The sequence below is a fragment of the Apteryx mantelli genome, chromosome 18 (genome assembly GCF_036417845.1).
Source record: "Apteryx mantelli isolate bAptMan1 chromosome 18, bAptMan1.hap1, whole genome shotgun sequence".
In the NCBI taxonomy this organism is placed as follows: domain Eukaryota; kingdom Metazoa; phylum Chordata; class Aves; order Apterygiformes; family Apterygidae; genus Apteryx; species Apteryx mantelli.
In genome coordinates, this window is record NC_089995.1 from 8,723,574 (window position 1) to 8,742,137 (window position 18,564).

The following is an 18,564-nucleotide window of genomic DNA, read 5'->3' on the forward strand; positions in this document are numbered from 1 at the left end:
CTCTGAACAATGATGTAATTAGAGTGCATTAATCATTATAAAAGATCATTTCCCTTTAAACATCTGCTCCCCTTCACTTGGCAGCAGTCTGGGCAGTGTCGTGAGTGATGGGCTTTTGGATTGTGCTGAAGGGCGTGTGTTATCTGAGAAACAATGTCGACCATCCCCTGCCTGACAGGATCTGGGACGGCACTGCTTTTCTCCAATTCAGGTATAGCATTAAAGAAATAAGAGAGGGGGGGAAAAAAAAATAAAAAGAGGTTGGACATTGCTCACAGTGGAAAGGAAAACCTGGTTTTCAGAAAAACCGAACCCAGCCTTCTCAACAGTGCAAGCAAAATTTAATTTTGGTGCCAGAGGATTTGAACAAAGTAATTCCTCTAGGAGAAGAGCCACAGCTGGCTCAGCCTGTCGCTCCTTCCCGCAGCAGGAGTAGCCAGCGTTGCTCCTAGGGGAGACCTCCTTCCTCCTTGCCCGGCCCCAAGAAATTGGCCCCACTGAATCCTGCTCGGCCCCTTTCTCTGCGACAGCCTGGCCATGCGGGCAAGAGGGCGATGAGCCGTTCTGGGAGGACACCTCTTTCATCCAGCACTGGCGAAGCGTGCAGAAGGGCCATGGCTGCCCTCACTGTCCATCAGCCTGGTGCTCCAAACATCTGTCGCCTCCCCTATGCCCGGAGCCGACTTTGAAGCAGAGGCACGTGCGGTGCCGTGAAGCAGCCTGCAGCGAAGATTTGGAAACATTCCCCTTACGGCTGAGGACTCCCTCTCATGCTCACAGCCCTTCGGGGCCAGTGCTGGTCTCCAAGTCACTCTGGCTTTCCTGGAAGAGCCCATCAGATGGCAGAGACTCTGGAAAGCCTGCTGCACCTTCGCTGTCTTTGGGAGCCACTCTAGCTTGCGCCAGCTGACGGCGTTCCCCTTCTGGAGGGGGCAGCATGCTTTGATGTCCATGCTGATCTTCCTTTCCACCACGAGGAGCCCGGTTTGCATTTGTCTTTGAGCTCCTGTGAGTCAGTATAATTGAACAGAACACGGCACCGTGGAGGTGGCCACACGGATATGCAGAGTCACGTAGGTAACATGTAAAAGTGTACCTGGCTCCGTTACTCTTAGGACTGGCAGCACCACAGTGTCCGTCGTTGGGGTTCCTGGGTAAAGTTTCTGGTGGGTTATGTTTTATCTAGGGCAAGAGTTGGGGGTCCTGGGTTCCTCTTTGGCCATTAGATTGAGTCACTTAGGGAGGGATTTTTAAAGTCAGGAACTAGGTTTTTTGCCCACATACAAATCAGATGCCACATTGCATTTGCATGCTGTTGGTAGCGTGGGCAGCAATTGTGAGCACAGCCAGTGGCCCCTGTGCGCCTTCGTTTTTACATGTCTTGCTGTGCTTCAGTGTCCAAGGCAGGAGTTGTGCTGGTCTTGCAGGGACACATCAGATGTTAGTGCTTTGAGATCTTCTAGCAAGAGGGGAGCTGCAAAGCAGCACTCACTCCTATTAACAAATTTCTAAGGAGCAGCAGTTAGGGAACACGGATCTCATGAGCGCTGCATCCTGACTGCTGTATTTCTACTGCGTTGGTCGGCTGTCGTTGCACCTACTCAGACAGCGTTCGCTAGTCTTGGGACTCGAGTCCGTGTGGGTGGCAAAAATTTCTGCGCGCACACGGATTTCCAAGGGGAGCCCGCATCCCGTTTGGAGAAAGGAGGAGGACCAGGGCGGTGGACATCGTACACGGCTGTGCCGCTTGCTCGCCCTTTTTGGCAGGCCTGCGTGTTCCCGGAGGGTGGGTGGTTTCTCCGCCAGGGCATGGTGCCCTCCCAGCTGGGGAGCCGACAGGGAGCTCGGCTCTGCGAGCCCCGGGGAGGGCGGGTAGGCGTTGCTCCGAGCAGGCACAAACCAGATGAAATATTTTACCTGTGAGTGAACAGACCAAAGCTGAGTTCAGTGCAGCAGATGGCACGGCAGCCGCAGCCATACGACTTGACCAGCTTTGGTCTTTGCTGTTCACTCACAGGTAAAATATTTTGTGTGGTTTGTGCCTGCTCGTAGCGATGCCTACCGCCCTCCCCGGGACTTGCGGTCTTGTAACAGCGCCTGGAGAGGGTCGGATCAAAAGCACCAGTCTCTTGTGCTCTGTTTCTCCAAGCTGGTATAGTCATATGCCCGTATTTAAACAGAAAATCAAAACGAACCTCCTCACTTCTGACAGAAGTGCCTAGATTAGCGTCGCAGAAGCCCAGTGTCGAGATTTCGGATTTGCGTGCCGTTGTCTCTTGCTCTGTGACGTTTCGGGTGTGCTGTGCTCCACGTGTCGCTCCCAGCCTGCCTGCGGCTGCCGTGCCGTCTGCTGCCCCTCTGGTCCAGAACAGGTAGATCCATCCCTGGCTGTGGGCAGGGGGGGTCCCAGCTGCGTTCGCCACGGGACATGTTCAGCGGCGGGTGGAAAAGTGAGCCCCCGGGGGCTTTTGGAGGTCGGTCCCTGCTCCCGCTTTGCCCCGCGCCCCAGCTCCTCCCTGCACCCTGCCTCTATCCCAAAGCACAGGTGTGCTCTCCGCTAGCACAGCGGGGACTAACTCCAGGGGACAGGGTGAGGACATGCGTGATGTTGCTACAGAAAGCTAAGGAAAGTAGTGGCATCTTTGAATCCTTTTTTTTTCGTGGTTTGCTCCAGACTTGAGCCAAAAGCTGCAGAATACTTGGGTGTAGCCTTAGAAATTTCATGCGTGTTTCCATGACATTGTGTGTGTTTAAAAAAAAAAAAGAAAGAAAGAAAAAAAAAGATTGGCAAGTTTAGCTTCAGATTGTCTTTGGCCAGCGGATTCTTCATGGTAGTTCAAGTTGACTGCAGAGTGAACAAGGGCAGAACATTTTGGGGGTGAAGTTGTCCAGGCAACCTGCCTTGCATAAAAACATCATGCCCATCTGTCGTGTCTATCTAATATAACGCAAGGTTTCCTTCCAGACTTCAAAGACAGGTATGCAAATCTGCGCACTTAATGCCATGTTTTGGTTCGCATCCAAAAGATCTAACCCTTCAAGCAGCTCTCTTTGAAGCAGGTGTCTTTGGAGCCCACTTCTGAAAGGGTGTCCTGGTGCACTTAAAGCACATATATTGAATATTGTGGTATTTAGATGAATAGACCTATTCGTTCTGCCTGTAGGGTCTGAAATAATGACCCAGTCATTCTTTTTGGATTGCGTGGTGTATCGTTTGTATGCTTTCATTATTGTGCAAGTCATGGGTGCGCACTCAGGAAAAGTGTGGTTTTCTTTGGAAACGCGAGGCCTGTATGGCATAGGTCGTTCATCTGAGATTTTCAGCTAAATCACATGAGGTTATTTATATGAAAAAGATTGTCTGGTATCGCTGCCACCTAATGGTCAGGACATTGTAGTTGGGATCAGTTTTCCAAGGGATATCCAGCAGTTATTGGGATTAGCCTGGACACCTAAACTGCTCCCACCACCTGTAGGAGCTTTCTTACTATCCTGTAAGACAGATATTGCTGTTAGCTGCCCTCAAGTTCATTTTCAGTCCAAAATGCTCTGTTCTGGAGCCTCACTGGACAGTCGTGTGCACATCCTTGCTCTGATAGCATTTAAGAGATAAGGAAATTTAATTTTCTGATGGCAAAATCCAGGAAGAAAAGCAAAGCCTTAATCAGATGGGTGTAATCTCCAAGGGAACAAGTACTTCATTTTAATTCCGCGTTTCCCTTTGATGAAAACTTTAGTGAATGCTATTATGTGGAATTTATATGAAGCCTGGGTTTAGGTAATCAGCTTTAATATTTATACTCTTAGGGAAAAAATTTTGAATCATTAGTAAGCATGCATAATTAATGAATAAATTATATTTTTTCTTTGTTTTCCTTCAGGTATAAGGAAATGCTAGATTTAGTGATATCACCCAGCCTGACTGTAAATAGAGAGTGCCCCGACAGACTGAAGCTCAACCTTTCTAACGTTTATGCCGCGGCTCCAGATGACATAGAAGGTAGGCTGCCTCTTCTGCTTGCTGTTTATTAGCTTTAGCGTAACGTATATGTACCTATATATCTAACCAAAGGGAGCTGGCCACACGTGAGGCCTCCACTGGTGATGATTAGTTCTCCAATGTAGTGAGCAATCTAGATCTTTACTTGTGTATTTTTTGCAACCATGCCAGATGCGGCTGAATCCATTAGTTCAGCAAAGCTGTGAGTGCAGAACTGGAACGTTGTATGTACGTGTGTGTGGTAGGTGTATACGTACACACACACATATCCGTATGTTCCTCTGGAATAGCTGCACGTATAAAACATACTTTGTGTAGAGCTGGCAGTTCTGGTTTGGACGCCGCTAGGGCAGCGGCCCCGAGGGCGGCGTGGATGCAAGGGCGGCGTTGCGGTGGCCCCGGCTCGGGGACAGCGGCGGCGGGCGCCAGCGAGGGAGCGCTCGGCCGGGGTGGCCACCGGTCCCCGTCGCTCCCAGATCCTCGCTGTCCTCCCCAAACCGCCCTCTGGTCCGTGCTCTGGACTTTCACATTTGGCAGGTACCGGGGACGAATTCTTTCGGTGGCTCAGGGAGGCTCTGATGGAAATGTATCTGCTCTTCTCCTCCTCCTCCTCCCTTTGCCCCCCCATCGTACTCTTCCAGTGAAGGAAACAGAAGAATGTTAAATCTGTTAAAAAAATTATTGGCAAGTGATGCAGCTGAACTAGTTCTTGCTAGCACAATCCCAGCTATTGTTTGCTGCGGTCGGGATCTGTCAGCCTTCCTGTTGGAGGGGAGCGAGCAGAAGGCCCCGGCTATTATGTTTTCGGAGTATGCTTAACCCTTCCTTTACAGGCTCCTAGGAGCCATGGAGGTGTTTTGTTGCATGTTTGCAAGGCATTAGAAATTGCGTGACTGAGGCACGTACGTCATATCTACCTGTTTACAAGAACGTAGGAGGGAGAAGAATCTAAAGGAAACATCCTTTTAAATATGTGTGTATACATAAAAGATTAGAGACGATTTTTAAGTGCATCATTTTGTAAACTCCTTGGTGCAGGAACTGTATGTTATTATGCTCTATAAATAAGAGCCGGCACAACAATTGTACCGTTGGACACCGCTCTGCTAGCGCGGCTCGTGCTGATAGACTTCTTACAGACATTTAATACGGCAGCATCTAGTACCTGTACTGCCAGCATTATGCACTTTCCTTTGAAAGTATTTCGTTGATTTGGAGAACAGGGGAACGCTTGTGTGATTGGCAAGTCCCAGGTCTCCAGTGCAAGAAATGCACACAAATATATGCTCTGTATTGCAAATAGTTTTTTCTTTGTCAAGCTTAGCTGTAATACGTATGTATGTAGATGTCCACTCAGACGTCTGGCCTGCTGTTTTCATGGATGCTTGTCATGAGATGCGAAATTATATCAATGTATATCAATTTTCAAATATATGGTTTGCCAGCAGTTCTATGCATTTGGGTTGAAACGCTTGTAATTTTGACTTGCCTTTTTTTGGCAATGACAGTAGCACATTGCATATTCGTATCTAGTAAATCCCCATTTCGCGTTCTTAACTAATGAATTTACTCTGTACTTAACTCTTTTAGAATTAAATTTGAAGATGTAATATTTTTCAACTATAACAGAAATTAAGCTCTGCTCAAACTGTCCATTCTCCTGCAGTTTTTCAAATTTAAAAGCCATAATAATGAAAAGCAAAAAAAAAGTCCTCCAATGCATTTGTATTTGGTAATGAGGAACAGCTTGATGGAAAAGGTATAGTTTTTTGTTTCCACAATCTAAAAATCTAATTTTCTTAACTGTTTTCTTTCAGGTAAGTCAAACCAAATTTTTCCTAGGGAGTTCAATCGTGAGTCAGGTAAGCCCACCTTTGGATTTAAAGACAGTCTTTTTTCTATACCTGCTATTCCTGTACCTGCATATATAAATCTATATGTACATTTATATAACACTGTCCTGTTTCAGTATTTTTTAAAATCTTTAGAAAAAACAAACCGTTGCAGCCTCTTGCTGGGGTAGTAGGTTAGTGTAACCACGTTTTAGAGGTAGAGAACCTGGGGCAGGGATGTTTATGGGGTTTTTCAGGGATGATAGTGCCTAGCTGGGGGTGTGTTTTGGTTTGGTTTGGTTTGGTTTTTTTAGGAGCCTCTTTTAATCTTGATGATTTGTCCAAAATCAGAGAAGGAGCCCTTACGGCTCAGTGCCCGCACTGCAGTCAGTAGGCAGCACGAGTACACCTACGCCAGCGGGATTTTCTCCCTTGGTAGTAGCGGGAGGCAGCGCCGGCGGTCGCAGACAGCAGCCGCGGGCGACCCCCAGGCAGGGACCTCGGCAGACGGGTGTTCGGCCGAGGGCCGAGAGCGACTGGCCGGTGCCGAAAGGGGCCGCTTGCTCTCAGGTGCAGAAATCAGTCCTAAGTACAAACACCTCTATTTGCACGTTTTTGGTCTAGTCTAACCGAATGTGCAGTTATTATTAAGCATTGCAGTTATCTGGGAGAAGAGAGGAAGGAGTATGTGGATATTTTCTGAATTTTGTTAATTTTGAGTGAGGTTATCTGTGAACATTTCTGAGTTTGGGGAAAAAAGGACTCCCTTTTCGTTTCAGATGTTTCCGTCTTTTAATCAGATATAATTGTTTCCTTGGAAATGGAGTTCTTTCAGTAGTATACGTCTACATATAGTAGACGTTACATCAATTAACATTCTAAAAAGAGAATATCTCTGATTAAATATTTTTAGTTAAAAGCTCATATACAACCGTTGGGTTTTTTTCAATAAACAAGCAAAGATAAGAATGCATCTGAAATGAAATTTAGTAAAAAATTCACATCAGATTAAATGTCTGTTTTTTAAAAATGGTTTAGTGTACCTCCATTTTTTGACGTAAAATGATAAAGCCACAAACTATTGCGAAAAAAAGTTGTGAAGGAAGGAGTAATTTTTAAAGAGAGGTAGACCAGGAAGAATGAACCTTTCCTATGTGAGCATGCTGGATCGTTCTGGAAATTCTCTCCAGGTTTCTGGCATACCAAGTTACTCAAACCCATAGGACTATTTCCATTTATTTAGATTGTATAGGTATTTGCATATTTCATTAAATAAAACATGCTTCAAATGTTTAATTCACCAATTTACAAACTGCTATATGAAGCAAGCGGTGCTGTTTTAGATGACTTCCGATGGAGGATAATCCTTCTGCGGCACTGGGGTTGTGCGCCGGGAGGAGCCCTGCGGATGCTCCCGCCTGCTGGGGGACCTGCCGGCTTGGGGAGGCACTGCAGAGCCTCCCTCTCCCCCCAGCTCTGCACCCGTGGTTGAGGTATCATCTCCTCTGGCCGAGACTGGATGGTGTTTCGCCTCCCCCATAACAAATCACACGATGGGTGCCACCAGCTGATGCGCAGGGTGGCGGTGCCGTCAGCGGATGGCCTGGTACCGATGTTCTCCCTGCATGGAGAAGCAACATGCAGTTAATCTGGTGTGCTGGTTATTACAGCTAGCAGACGTTAGTGATGTTTCTGAGGGTATTTTGGTATTTATGCTGTCATAGTAACATCTAAAGGCTCCAACCAGGAATTCAGTCACAGTTTAGGACAGTATGAAAATGAAAAGGGCAAAAAGTGCAGTGATCTTAAGTCATTTCAGTAATCATAGTACTTGCTTTAAAAGCCCTTAGGATATGAGTCATCCCACCAAAGCCCAGTTTCATGACTGATATCTGTCCCACGAGAAGAACCTAGTAGCTCAATCAGTAGCACCCCCAGTTAAAAAATAAAGCTATATTCATTGTTAAGTGGAAAATAGCTTTAGTATCTACTTCAGCTCTTTGGAGATTCACTGAAAAACAATGTCTCTTAATTCCTGTATAAATCTTGCAAACCAGCAGTCGTAAAAATGGTGGTGTCAGCTTCGCTGTAGAACAGAATACGATGGAAATCTAAGACCCTTCAATTTTGCTTTCCAGGCAACAGCAAAGCAGCACCACAGTGTCCTCTCCATCTGTACTCTGCAAAGTGAGTGCTCCTGCCAAGTTCTGTAATTTAAAAACCTTGTTTTGCTGAACAGCCATTTTGTGGGGACTGCTGTCACCTTAAAAAGCATGTGCCTAAGCCCCTCCACCTGTTCCCCTGCATGTCTTGGGCCCAAGGAAGTGACCATTTCTTAATCTTGTTAGATACGGAGTGAGAGAAGGTTGGAGGTACCATGCGCTATACACTCAGACCCCTGGGAATGCAAACCTCTTTGAATATAGGTTTGTTTATGAGCGACCATAGTGGAATATGTTAAAACATCAGAGGTTTCCCATGACATTGGTTTGTTTGGCAAACACAAAGTGAGGAGTCAAAATCAGACTGTGATTTTTTTACATGCGTTGCACATATTCTGCACAGTCCTTAAGTCCCCATGCATTTAGGAAATTTAATCTTAATAGATCATATCAGGAGCCATATACTGAAACAAACATTTGCCCTTGTCTAGGAAACTGCGAGTTCCCAAAATACTCCCCATCATGCTTCGAGGTGTATTTTATGCAAATGTTGCTAGAAGTGTCTTACCTGTGCTCTAGAAGACCATGTATGGTGACTATTGCCTTAGACCTTCTGTTTTCTTGTTCTGAATAGACATTATCCCCATATAGTGACAGTCCCACCCTTCCCAGCAATGGCAACGTATGGACAGACTCAGTACAGCGCGGGACTCCAGCAAGCTGCTGCTTACACGGCCTACCCTCCTCCAGGGCAGCCCTATGGGATACCCTCCTACAGTGAGTAGTCCAACGTCCTGTTATCCTTGAGCGCATCCTCTTCCTCCTAGAATGCATTTGAAGCTTTATACTTTACAATGAAAAGTCATTGCTATCTGGGCAATGATCTCTTCTTAGGCTTAGAGGGAATCCTGAATTTGTTAAAAATAATGTTAGGATTTCTGTGAACTATCCATCAGCTTTTGATGTCTGGAGCTATGGTTTTGCAAACTAAATTTTGAGGCAGTCAGTAGTAGGATAGGAGACAGCATGAGAAACTCGGGTTCAGAAAGACATACCATTGGAGAGTACTAGCTAGTGAGGGTTCCCGTGACTCACTGCCAAGACAGTCTCTTGCAGTAAATATGATGCTTAGGTAAACTACACTTTGCCTTACTTTGCCTTCGTTGATTCCTTCTTGAGTTTGTGATACAAGCTACTGTAAAAAACTGATTGTGTAGTATTCCAGAAGAACTGAGCCACAGAACAGAGTGAGGCATGGGTGAGATGGTACAAAGTACCTTGGTTTTGGAAGACAGCCTGTATTTAGATGGCCGATTGTAGGTGCAGTAAGTATTTTTAACCCAAGGCAGCGTCGATACCTGTTTTCATGCGCAGCCTTACCAGCAGCTGCAGGGAGACCGCTGGTGTGGGGACAGCTGGGGGGATTTGGGCAGGAGGACTGACGGAGCGGGCGCTGCTGACACTAGGACTTAATGCTAAATCTTTAGAGTATCCTCAAGCTCTGTGTGGAAACACCGAGAACCAGGAAGCTCTTCCCACTCTTGAAGACCAAAGAGGGGCTCCTCTTGCTAAGCTGCAGATCCTCGGCAGAAGGCTTTGGGCTCCTCGCCCCCAGCTGATCCCGTGCGTGCTGAGACTTGCAGCAGCTTGGTAGCTCTGTTCCTGGTCTCTCTCGAGCTCCAAAACACCTTTGTTTGCTCTGCAAATACGGTATCGCTTCCCAGCAAGAAGCTTTTCCGGAGCCATGGGCAGGTCGTTACCGAAGGGCAATCCCCGCCGCCGCCTCCAGGCCAGGGAAATGGGCTTGGCAGAGGCCAAGCGCTGCCGGCCGGGCTGGGGCGTAGTGAGCCGAGTCCCTTTGCTGGAGCTGCTGGTGTGTTTGCAGCAGCTGGCTGCTTTCCAAGGCAAACTCGGAGCAGTTGTCCTGCTAGAGCAGGTGAAAGTACAGCCATTTGCTGCTGCCCGGTCTTTAGGGCATACATGTGTCAGGCCCATATGCCGCTTGTAAATCCTGCGCGTGACTTCTTAGCATCCTTGAGCAGCGTTCCCTCCCCTGGCCCGTATCCCCTCTCTAAGACGCACCACGCATATGAAGGACTCCACCTGGCTGACAACCAAGAACAATGAAGCAGTATTGTTTTTCGGCACAAAAATAAAACTAGGCCAGTTTCTAGACAAAACAGAACCGTGTGTGGAAATTAATTTGGTGCTAAGTTATTTCACTGTCTGACAACGATTTTTAGGCTTCCAAAAAGGCCTGGGTGCTGCAGATTAATTGTAGTCGGGGCAGGCTGAGCATTCGCAGGCAGCGCGCTGATGCAAGTGGGAAGCAGGGGTGTTATGGGAAGCAGCTTCTCCGCGCGCTCTCGCAAGTCTCCGGGCAGCCGGGCTCCGCCAGCCGCGACGGAGCCTGACCCGAGCAGGAGTGCGTGGCCGCTCGCTGCCCAAGTGAAGCTCCTGCCTCTCGCAGTGCCTCTCGGTGCTAACCTGGGCTTAAACTGCACTGCAGCTAATCCCACCCAAAGCCAAAATAAGTGATTTTAGTAGAGAGAAAATTATTTGGGAGCCTTGTTCCCGACCTGAGCAAATGCAGGCTTGTTGCTTTTAAGATCCATTAAACTAGAAAACAGCACGACTGGTGACAGGCACGTGAATTTGGCTTGTCTTTTGGCAAGTTTGCCTAAAAGTGCTAAAAGATGGCAACAGCCTGGGAAGCGCATAAATGCAGGAGCAGAGCATCGACAGGGTCTTTGCTCAGCCCCGGCGCACGGGGGGTGCGCCACTGCCGTTTCTTGTTTTGTGCAAATACGCATGCAAAGCAACGGAGGATCACGCCCAAAGGGTTCATAATAAGACGCACCTTTCAGCTGTTTGTTTTAAAAATACAGCTGTAGGATCTCAGCAGTGTCTCGGGATAAAATATCCCCCCCTTTCACTACCAGCAAAGGTTTCATCTTGCAATGTTTAATTCAGCTAGTGCCTCTCCCCCTGTAATTTGTTGGGAGTTTTAATTGCCTGATTTTTGTAACAAAAAGATTCTGTGTCCTCGGGATTTACCTGTTGTTCCTGAACTGCATATTACATCTAACTGAATAGGTGATAACCCTCCTGTATGACTTGCCCATTAATATTTTGTTACAAAAGCTGAAAATATAATTTAACTAAAATGATAGCTCTGATGTGAACAGAAGTCTTGAGGTTAGTTCACTGCAGTTCCTGTTGCCTTGTTAATCATTGCTTGCATCTGAAAATTGTTCAAAAAAAGTTCATGAGTCAATGGGTTTAATTTATTCTAAAACAAAGTTATTTGTCCAGAAATTGTTTCTGAAAACAGTATTATTTGTGGTTGTTTCCCCATGTTAGCAAAAGTTATTCATTCAGCTGTGGATGCAGGATGTAGCTGACTCAGATAATTTGTGATTAATGTATTTGGCTCTATATTATTTGAGAGTTCTTTGTGTAATACTGATACATTTTTTAAAAATTTTAGAAAGTGTAGAAAAAATGATCATCTATTAGGCTAAAATCTAGCCAAAATATTATGAATTCCTAAACTTGTTTTGTTACATCTTTGTGTGTCGAACCCTCATGTTCTGCTCTTGCTTCCTGCTGTATCCTCCGAAGGCATCAAAACAGAAGACAGCCTGAGCCATTCCCCAGGACAGAGCGGGTTTCTTAGCTACGGGTCCAGTTTCAGTACACCAACAGCTGGACAAGCCCCGTACACCTACCAGATGCATGGTGAGTACAGCCCGGTTCCCTGCCGGATGGGCTGTGAGAAGCCAGGCTCCTACACCTGGTGTTAGACTCATTCTTTTTCTTTTGCAATTACAACAAAAAATGGTAAAGTACAGGTGGTCAGGGTTGTGGGAAGAGGGAATCCTTGGGGCTGCTCATCAAGCAATTAATTCCTGGTTGAGGTACTGGATTCAGCAGCAGTGTGCCCTGGAAAACCTTCCCATATGACCAATACAAGCTTTGCCTTTCTGCAGGAACAATGTCATCTTTTCTTTTCTTGACTTTTCTTTTCTTGACTTTTGTGACTGTCTACCAGGGACTGTTGTTGTGTGAGTGTGAATTCCTAGATTCTTAGTGGAAACAAAGCAGAGGTGCTTTTCCGCTTCATGCAAACAGCAATGCCAGTGTTATGCTTCTGCCCTAAGCTGTCCTGAGCAAACTGTTTCCTGGTAGAACTGCTGCTTATTGTCTCCACTGAAGTTTAAAAGCAAGCTAATGTTATGATATAAAAACACTTGGTTTTGTAACTGTTGAGACATAAGTAATAACTGCCAAGATATATTGGTCTGTTTTAACCCCCAAAATACCAGCACCATTAAATAACTAAAGGTTACTGAGGTGAGGTTGAGAACAGCAGAGCTGAAAGCAGCTGTTTTTCCCCCCAAGGTTCCTGAGCTGAGCTTTAGTAAATTTAGAATAACTGTTTTACTGTTGTCAAAATAATAATTGATTAAAAAATATTGAATTGAGCCCCCTCGAGGCTTCAAGGACAGTGCCTTGTGCTTTGAGCTTTATAACGTGTTTTCATGTTTTGTTGTACAACCATGAAGGTCAAAAAACATTTTTTTTCTTAAAAATAAAAATTGAAGTTCTTTTCTGATCATTTAATTCCAGAAGCCATATGAAACATCAGGTCTCCTGAAACTCAATGCTGAGTTGCCAGCTTCACGAAAATCGTGAAAGGGTTTAAATCTGAATTGACATGAAATGTGAAATAAATGAAAATGGTGGAATTTAATTTGTTTTAGCCCATTTCTAGCATGGTGGAATTTGATTTATTTGAGCATTTTGGTGCTTTTGGTCAGAAACCTGAACTGCCCACAGGAGATCTTCATTATCTTGGCTGCTATTCCATTTGCTCTTTCCTCCAGTGTTTACAGTTCCTTTGTGAATTATGTTGATTTTTTTTTCTGGGACTTGCTAAGCATGAACTGGAGGATCTGTCTTCACTGGAGAAAAGAAAAAGGGGAACATTAAAATTTGGATATAATCTATGTAATCTGAACTTTAAAACACCTGTCCAGAAACTTCTGCAAGAAGTGATGACCAATTCTAACGTAGTGACAGTAGATGAGAAGAACCATAGCATAATCAATGCTTTATCAATTAAAACCATAGCTTTATCAATCATTTTAGACTTGAGAAGGATAATGAGCTTATTCTGAGAAGTCCTTAAAATGTCACTTCTCCTCTGTCCCTCCACCTTCAGTCCAGGGGAGGGCAGGTTTGTTCCTCATGCCCTCATGCCCTGATTCCGCTTCGATGTTTGGACTGGACTTGATTGGTAAACAGTAAAAATTAGCTTTTTGTCTGCTGCTAAACCTCAGCACATTGCATTTGAAAGTGCCTTGTATTGGACATAAATAGCTGTAAGTGCATGAACTGAGCCAAGCATTGAAAGACCAGTTCCAGGAGACCGACATGCGGATATTTTTCCTGTGTCTTAGAGGCTCCCCCTTCATTATAGTCCAAGACGTGACTGCAGCACAAGTGAGCATACCCCGGGTAGTTTGGAACCAGCCTGTGTAGGTGCTGGCGCATGGGAAGAGTCGGCAGACCCACTCCCTGTTTGGTCGTGGCTCTCCATGTCCATACGCCCTCGTTTAAAGCCATCTCTGGTTGGGCCACAGCAGCTCTCCAGACAGCAGCAAAGGCAGTTGGTACAGCGTGCACACGAGCTCTGCCAGACGCTGGTGCACTGGAGGAAAAAACCCTTCCAAAATGCAGCTGGGAGGCAAGTGCTTCTGCTGGTAATGCTCTGCCTTGGCATTGTCCTTCCCTCAGAGGTCCTTGATGGGTAGGAAAACCACAGAAGAATTACACGTCTAGCCCAAGGTCACATAGAAGCTACGGGAGGGGAGGAAGAGATCAGGTGTCTCACTCTTGGTATTGTTGAGGGTCTTTTTTAAAACCTCTAGGCTGAGTGCCCTTTTGTGTCATTATTGGTTATCCCCCAGGTAAAGAAGGAAGGAAAGAGAAAATTCTCTTCCTCTGCAACCCTGGATGTGGAAGGTGGAGGGACATATCCACTTTGATTTTCAAGTCTGAAAGCAAACAAAATCCTGAACAGTTATGTGACTGAGAAACAAGGTGAAAACTGTTTTATTCTAGAAGTGATTTTGGAAAGATGAGGACTGCGAGGTGACCCTCTACTGATACTTAGTGTGCTAGTGTTGTCAGAGCTCACGTCTCTTACCCTAAGGTGATTTTTGTGGCTTGGATCCCTAACGGGACATGTTGGAGGCAGCTGGGTTGGATGTGTCTCACACAATCAAAAAGTGGGGCCTGTGGTTTTCTTCACCTTGGCTCCTGCAGGCTTCTTCCATGCTACCCCTAAGAAGAGTCCAATTTTTGGCTTCTATTTTACTCCTTGAATGTCTCCATCTTGTCCTGTGACCATGTTACGCTCAGTCAGCAGTGGAAATCCTCTTTGGGAAAACTGTCACTTGCAATTACCAGCAGGTCTAGATGCTGGAGTGTCACGGGTTGCTTGCTGCTTCATTTAAGGTCTGCAGTGCTGTGTTTATGGGCTTTTGGAGCAACAACAGCTGTGCTGTTTCCTGGCTAGCTACTGGATGATTAGATACTCATGGCTGTAACACCACTACTGACAAAGTACAGGCATTTTCTATTGCTGCCTTCTCAGACTGGTATATTCCTGTCTAGGTTTCTGTTGGTTTTTGTTTCCCCAGAACTCAGGCTCCACATGTGCTTTGTGTTAGCTTGAAAAAATCTGAGCTGGTTGAGGAGGCAAACTCTTGACTCACTTGGGACTGAAGTTTTTAAGATGGGCCCTTTGTTCAATCAAGAGGTTTAGACAAGCAAATTTTGTGCATCAGCACTTGAAAATGTTACACTTGCAGAAATTACTGACACAACAGTGCGTGTTGTAAATAGCCCGGGAGGAACTTCATGCACACGCGGATGAGCATGAACGTGCTCCAAGTGCTTCCAGATAATGTTCCCTAGGGCAATGCTATGGTATTAGATGAAATCACTTCATTTCGTTCAGATTTTTGTGTCAGGCAGATCATTTCAGCCAGCTCGCTAAGCCCTTAATGCAAAAGAAAAACAAAGGAAAACAGTTTCTGCAAGTGGCAGGTGCTTACGCCAAGGCAAGCGGAGGAGGAATAAATCTGTCTTCCTGTTGTAAACAAACATTTCCACCCTTCTCCTACTTGCTCAAGAGCAGAAGAGGCTGGAGCAGGGCTGACTGTAAGGTTTATTTACCTTGCTGAGTGCTGCTGAAAGGTCTGAAGGAGAAGGCAGGAGCCTTCCTGTGCTGATTGCTACCGAGGAATGTGCACTCGCGCTTTCCCACGCCGCAGCACCTGGCAGCAGGGAGGCGCCTGCTCCTGCTCCCACCGCGGGCCAGCGAGCGAGCGGGAGCCTCACCACGCTGCCTTGTGCCAGCACTGTGTGGACCCTCGCCAGGTTCACCGCCATCCTGTTGGTCACCTTGTTGCTGACCCCAGGAAGTGACTCTGGACGATGGGCTAAAGCAGCTGAAAGCACAAGGTTTTATTTATGTGTTTTTATAAAATCAAATTGCAGGGAGACTTTAAAGTCTTTACCCCGCTTCAAGGACAAAATGTTTATTACATCATGTCAAAGCAGAGAAGAGATCTTGAGGACAGTGATGTGTGTGGTGGCTCAGCAAGGACAGGTATCTCCAGGAGGGTGGTGCTACTCAGTTTTGTCTTTTAATGTAGGAGAAAAAATTATTTTCTCAAGCTAACTTCTGCAAGTACTGTCAGATGGTAATAGCTGAAGTATGTAAGTGGAATGACTTTGACTGCTGTTTGTCTGCATTTAGCACCAGCTCCTGAGAGCTATCTAATGAAGTCATCTGCAGGCAAGAGCATTTGGTTAGACTATAAATCTTCAGCAGATTCTGCAGAGCCTCAAATCCTCACTGTCCCCCTAAGTTAAGAATTACATGGTGCAGCCAATGAATAGGCACATGTCGCAGGTGTGTTACACCAATCGGAGGAAAAAATGACCTCTTGGGTGACAAATACTTGGTCTCCCAGGACTCTGGAACAAATATTCTTCCATAAGCACAGACGAAGTTGGTGCTGGTGGCTTTGCTCTCCTGTTTCTTTGGTACCAGCAGAAGTTCTGGCCGGGATATGCATGTCAGGTTGAGGCCTCTCCTCCTTGGTGGCTGTTTTTGGTAATATGACACTTTTCAAGCCAGAGTCTGCTTTCCTTTATGTCTGTTCATTTTCATTACAAAAACAGATGGTGCAGGTGTAATCGGGTCGTGTTCAGCTTTTCATCTTTAACTCCAATTATCAATTGTATTCTGGTTCTTGAGCTGGAACAGAATCCACTGAATAACAGTAATGAGAATAGGACATTCTTTTGGTCACTGAGTGGTAAACAAAAAAAAATCTATTTTACAGACAGCCAGAAGGGGAAATCTATTTTCATGCTTCCCTAGCATGAAAATAAGTTAAATGTGGAAAGGTTTAGAAGCCAAATATCTAATTCAGATCACACACGTATATAAATATAAAAGATGAGATTGGCAAGTTCTGTAGCTGACAAAAATGACGTGAAACTGTATCACAAAGGTACTATAGACGGAAGTAATGATTTTAATTGCCAATTTATACTCCTAATCTGTCAAAAATAATCTTCCCTGAATACTTCCATGCCTCAAAGAAAAGAAACCCTAATATTTTCCGACCAAATCTCCCCTGTGTATCTCCTTGTCTGTGGTACTATGCCCGGTAGAGCTGATCAAAAAGACTAATAAAACCACATGCTCCTGCAACTTGTGGTAAGTCTTAATTTTCATGCATTTTTACCAAGCTCTAAATAGCCAGTCAGGATGTGAAATAAATGTTTTAGTTAAAAATACTTTTTTTGGAAAACCTGAGCCCCATTATTTTTATAGCTGCCCTCAAAGACATTTTTTTTTACCCATTCCCTCTCCAGCCATTGGGTTATGGCACCCTGTGCATATTAGGTATGGTCTTATCTATTTTTACAAAACTTTTCCAGGTGTATGTGACCCTGATTACTGGAGGAGGCTCTTGAGGCTGCAAGCTGTTATTTTGGTGTTGTGTAGGCAGTAGGAGCTTTAAGCAGCATTTCCATCCAGTCTTGCTAGTAACTAGCCACATCTCTCATCTGTCTGCTTGGCGTTCCTTGATGTTTTGATCCTCCTGTGCCTTGGTTTTGTTATGAAGAAGGGACTAAGGTTATAGTCCCATGAATGTTAGCACTTTTGGCCCTTTGTTGACTCGGAAAGAGTATTTCCAAGAAAGAGGCTTCACGTTAGTGTAACAGAACAGAATTTGGCTATACAAAGGGGCAAGATGGTTATCAAATGCTTAAGGAAATCATTTAATCAGCTATGTAAAATACTATGAGAAAGCTCTGCCAGCATATTAGCTAATGTCAAAAGCCATCAGCTCTGCAGAGAGAGTACTCGCAGCCAGTGTATAGAGCATTTCCTGTGGCTGCCTGAGCATGTGTTATCCCTATATTGCACGTCAGGCCATCTCTTCTCAGCTTGTCATTAATTCCTGGACAGTGCCCTGCTCTTCAGTTGTTATTGCTGAAGTGACAGCTGGTCTGAAACTATGAGATTGCACAACAGTTAAAACTGTGGCCAAAGACCACTGCAGATACTGTCTTTGGGCAGGAAAAGATTTGACCATCATATTTTTTTTTCAATATCCAAATCCATCTACCCACAAAATACTTTTTACATTACAAAGGAAAATTCAGTTACGTAACTGGGATAACTTGCATTTGCCAAGGAATTACAGGGCAGTATTGAGTTCAGTGCAGACATAAATTTGGGGCCAAAGACCTATGCACTGAAATTCGTTGCTACTGCTGAGCGTTTGTTTTCTTTGTAGAGTGCTTTTTTATCAGCTGTCAAATAATGAATGAGTAAAAAGCAGCATTTCTTTTGTGCAGTGCTGATTTGAAGTGGACTAATTACGTATGTTGCTTATGTTTGTGGGATGAATTGCCAATGAATTGTTCTCCTTGCTTGAGAAAAAGTAAAGTTTGAGTATTTAATTAATCAAAACATTTTCTTATGCTGGAAACATTTTAGCTCTTGTTAATATCTGGATAGTGTAGGTATTTTTTCTTCCAAAGAGATGCCTGAATTTCTTGTAATTGTGTGCCAGTTTGTGTGCTACATATGTAATATGAATCCATAAATATCCATTTGGCACAAGTGATTAGCTTCGCATGCATGAATTTTGCAAAGGAAGTGGCATGTTTAATTTTAAGCTTGATTCTTTAAGAACTTAGTGATGAAATGTGCAAGATGGGGAAATTTCGATTTACACTTGAGAAATGTGTTTTACACTTTGGCATACAGATAGTCAATCCATCTGAAGTCTCAGAAAACAGAGGGAGAGAATGTTCTCAGCAGACTGTCACTCAGACACTTTTGACTGGTAAAATTAAAATATTGGTAGAAACTGAGTAGCCCCTTTCAAAGCTTGTGCTTCACAGCTGGTTTGCATTAGTTGCAGCCTAAAACCGTGGCAGCAGAGCTGTGCTCCACTTCATGGTG

General features: G+C 45.0%; 1 protein-coding gene across 1 annotated transcript in view; it reads left to right on the top strand.

Annotated features, from left to right (window-relative positions):
• EYA2 (EYA transcriptional coactivator and phosphatase 2) overlaps nucleotides 1-18,564 on the top strand; it is a 98,001-nt gene that overhangs the window by 36,483 nt on the left and 42,954 nt on the right. The window contains exons 2-6 of the mRNA XM_067307500.1: nucleotides 3,882-4,000; nucleotides 5,818-5,862; nucleotides 7,971-8,019; nucleotides 8,629-8,771; nucleotides 11,619-11,735. Coding sequence (XP_067163601.1) covers nucleotides 3,882-4,000; nucleotides 5,818-5,862; nucleotides 7,971-8,019; nucleotides 8,629-8,771; nucleotides 11,619-11,735 — 473 coding nt within the window. The remainder of the gene's footprint in view (nucleotides 1-3,881; nucleotides 4,001-5,817; nucleotides 5,863-7,970; nucleotides 8,020-8,628; nucleotides 8,772-11,618; nucleotides 11,736-18,564) is intronic.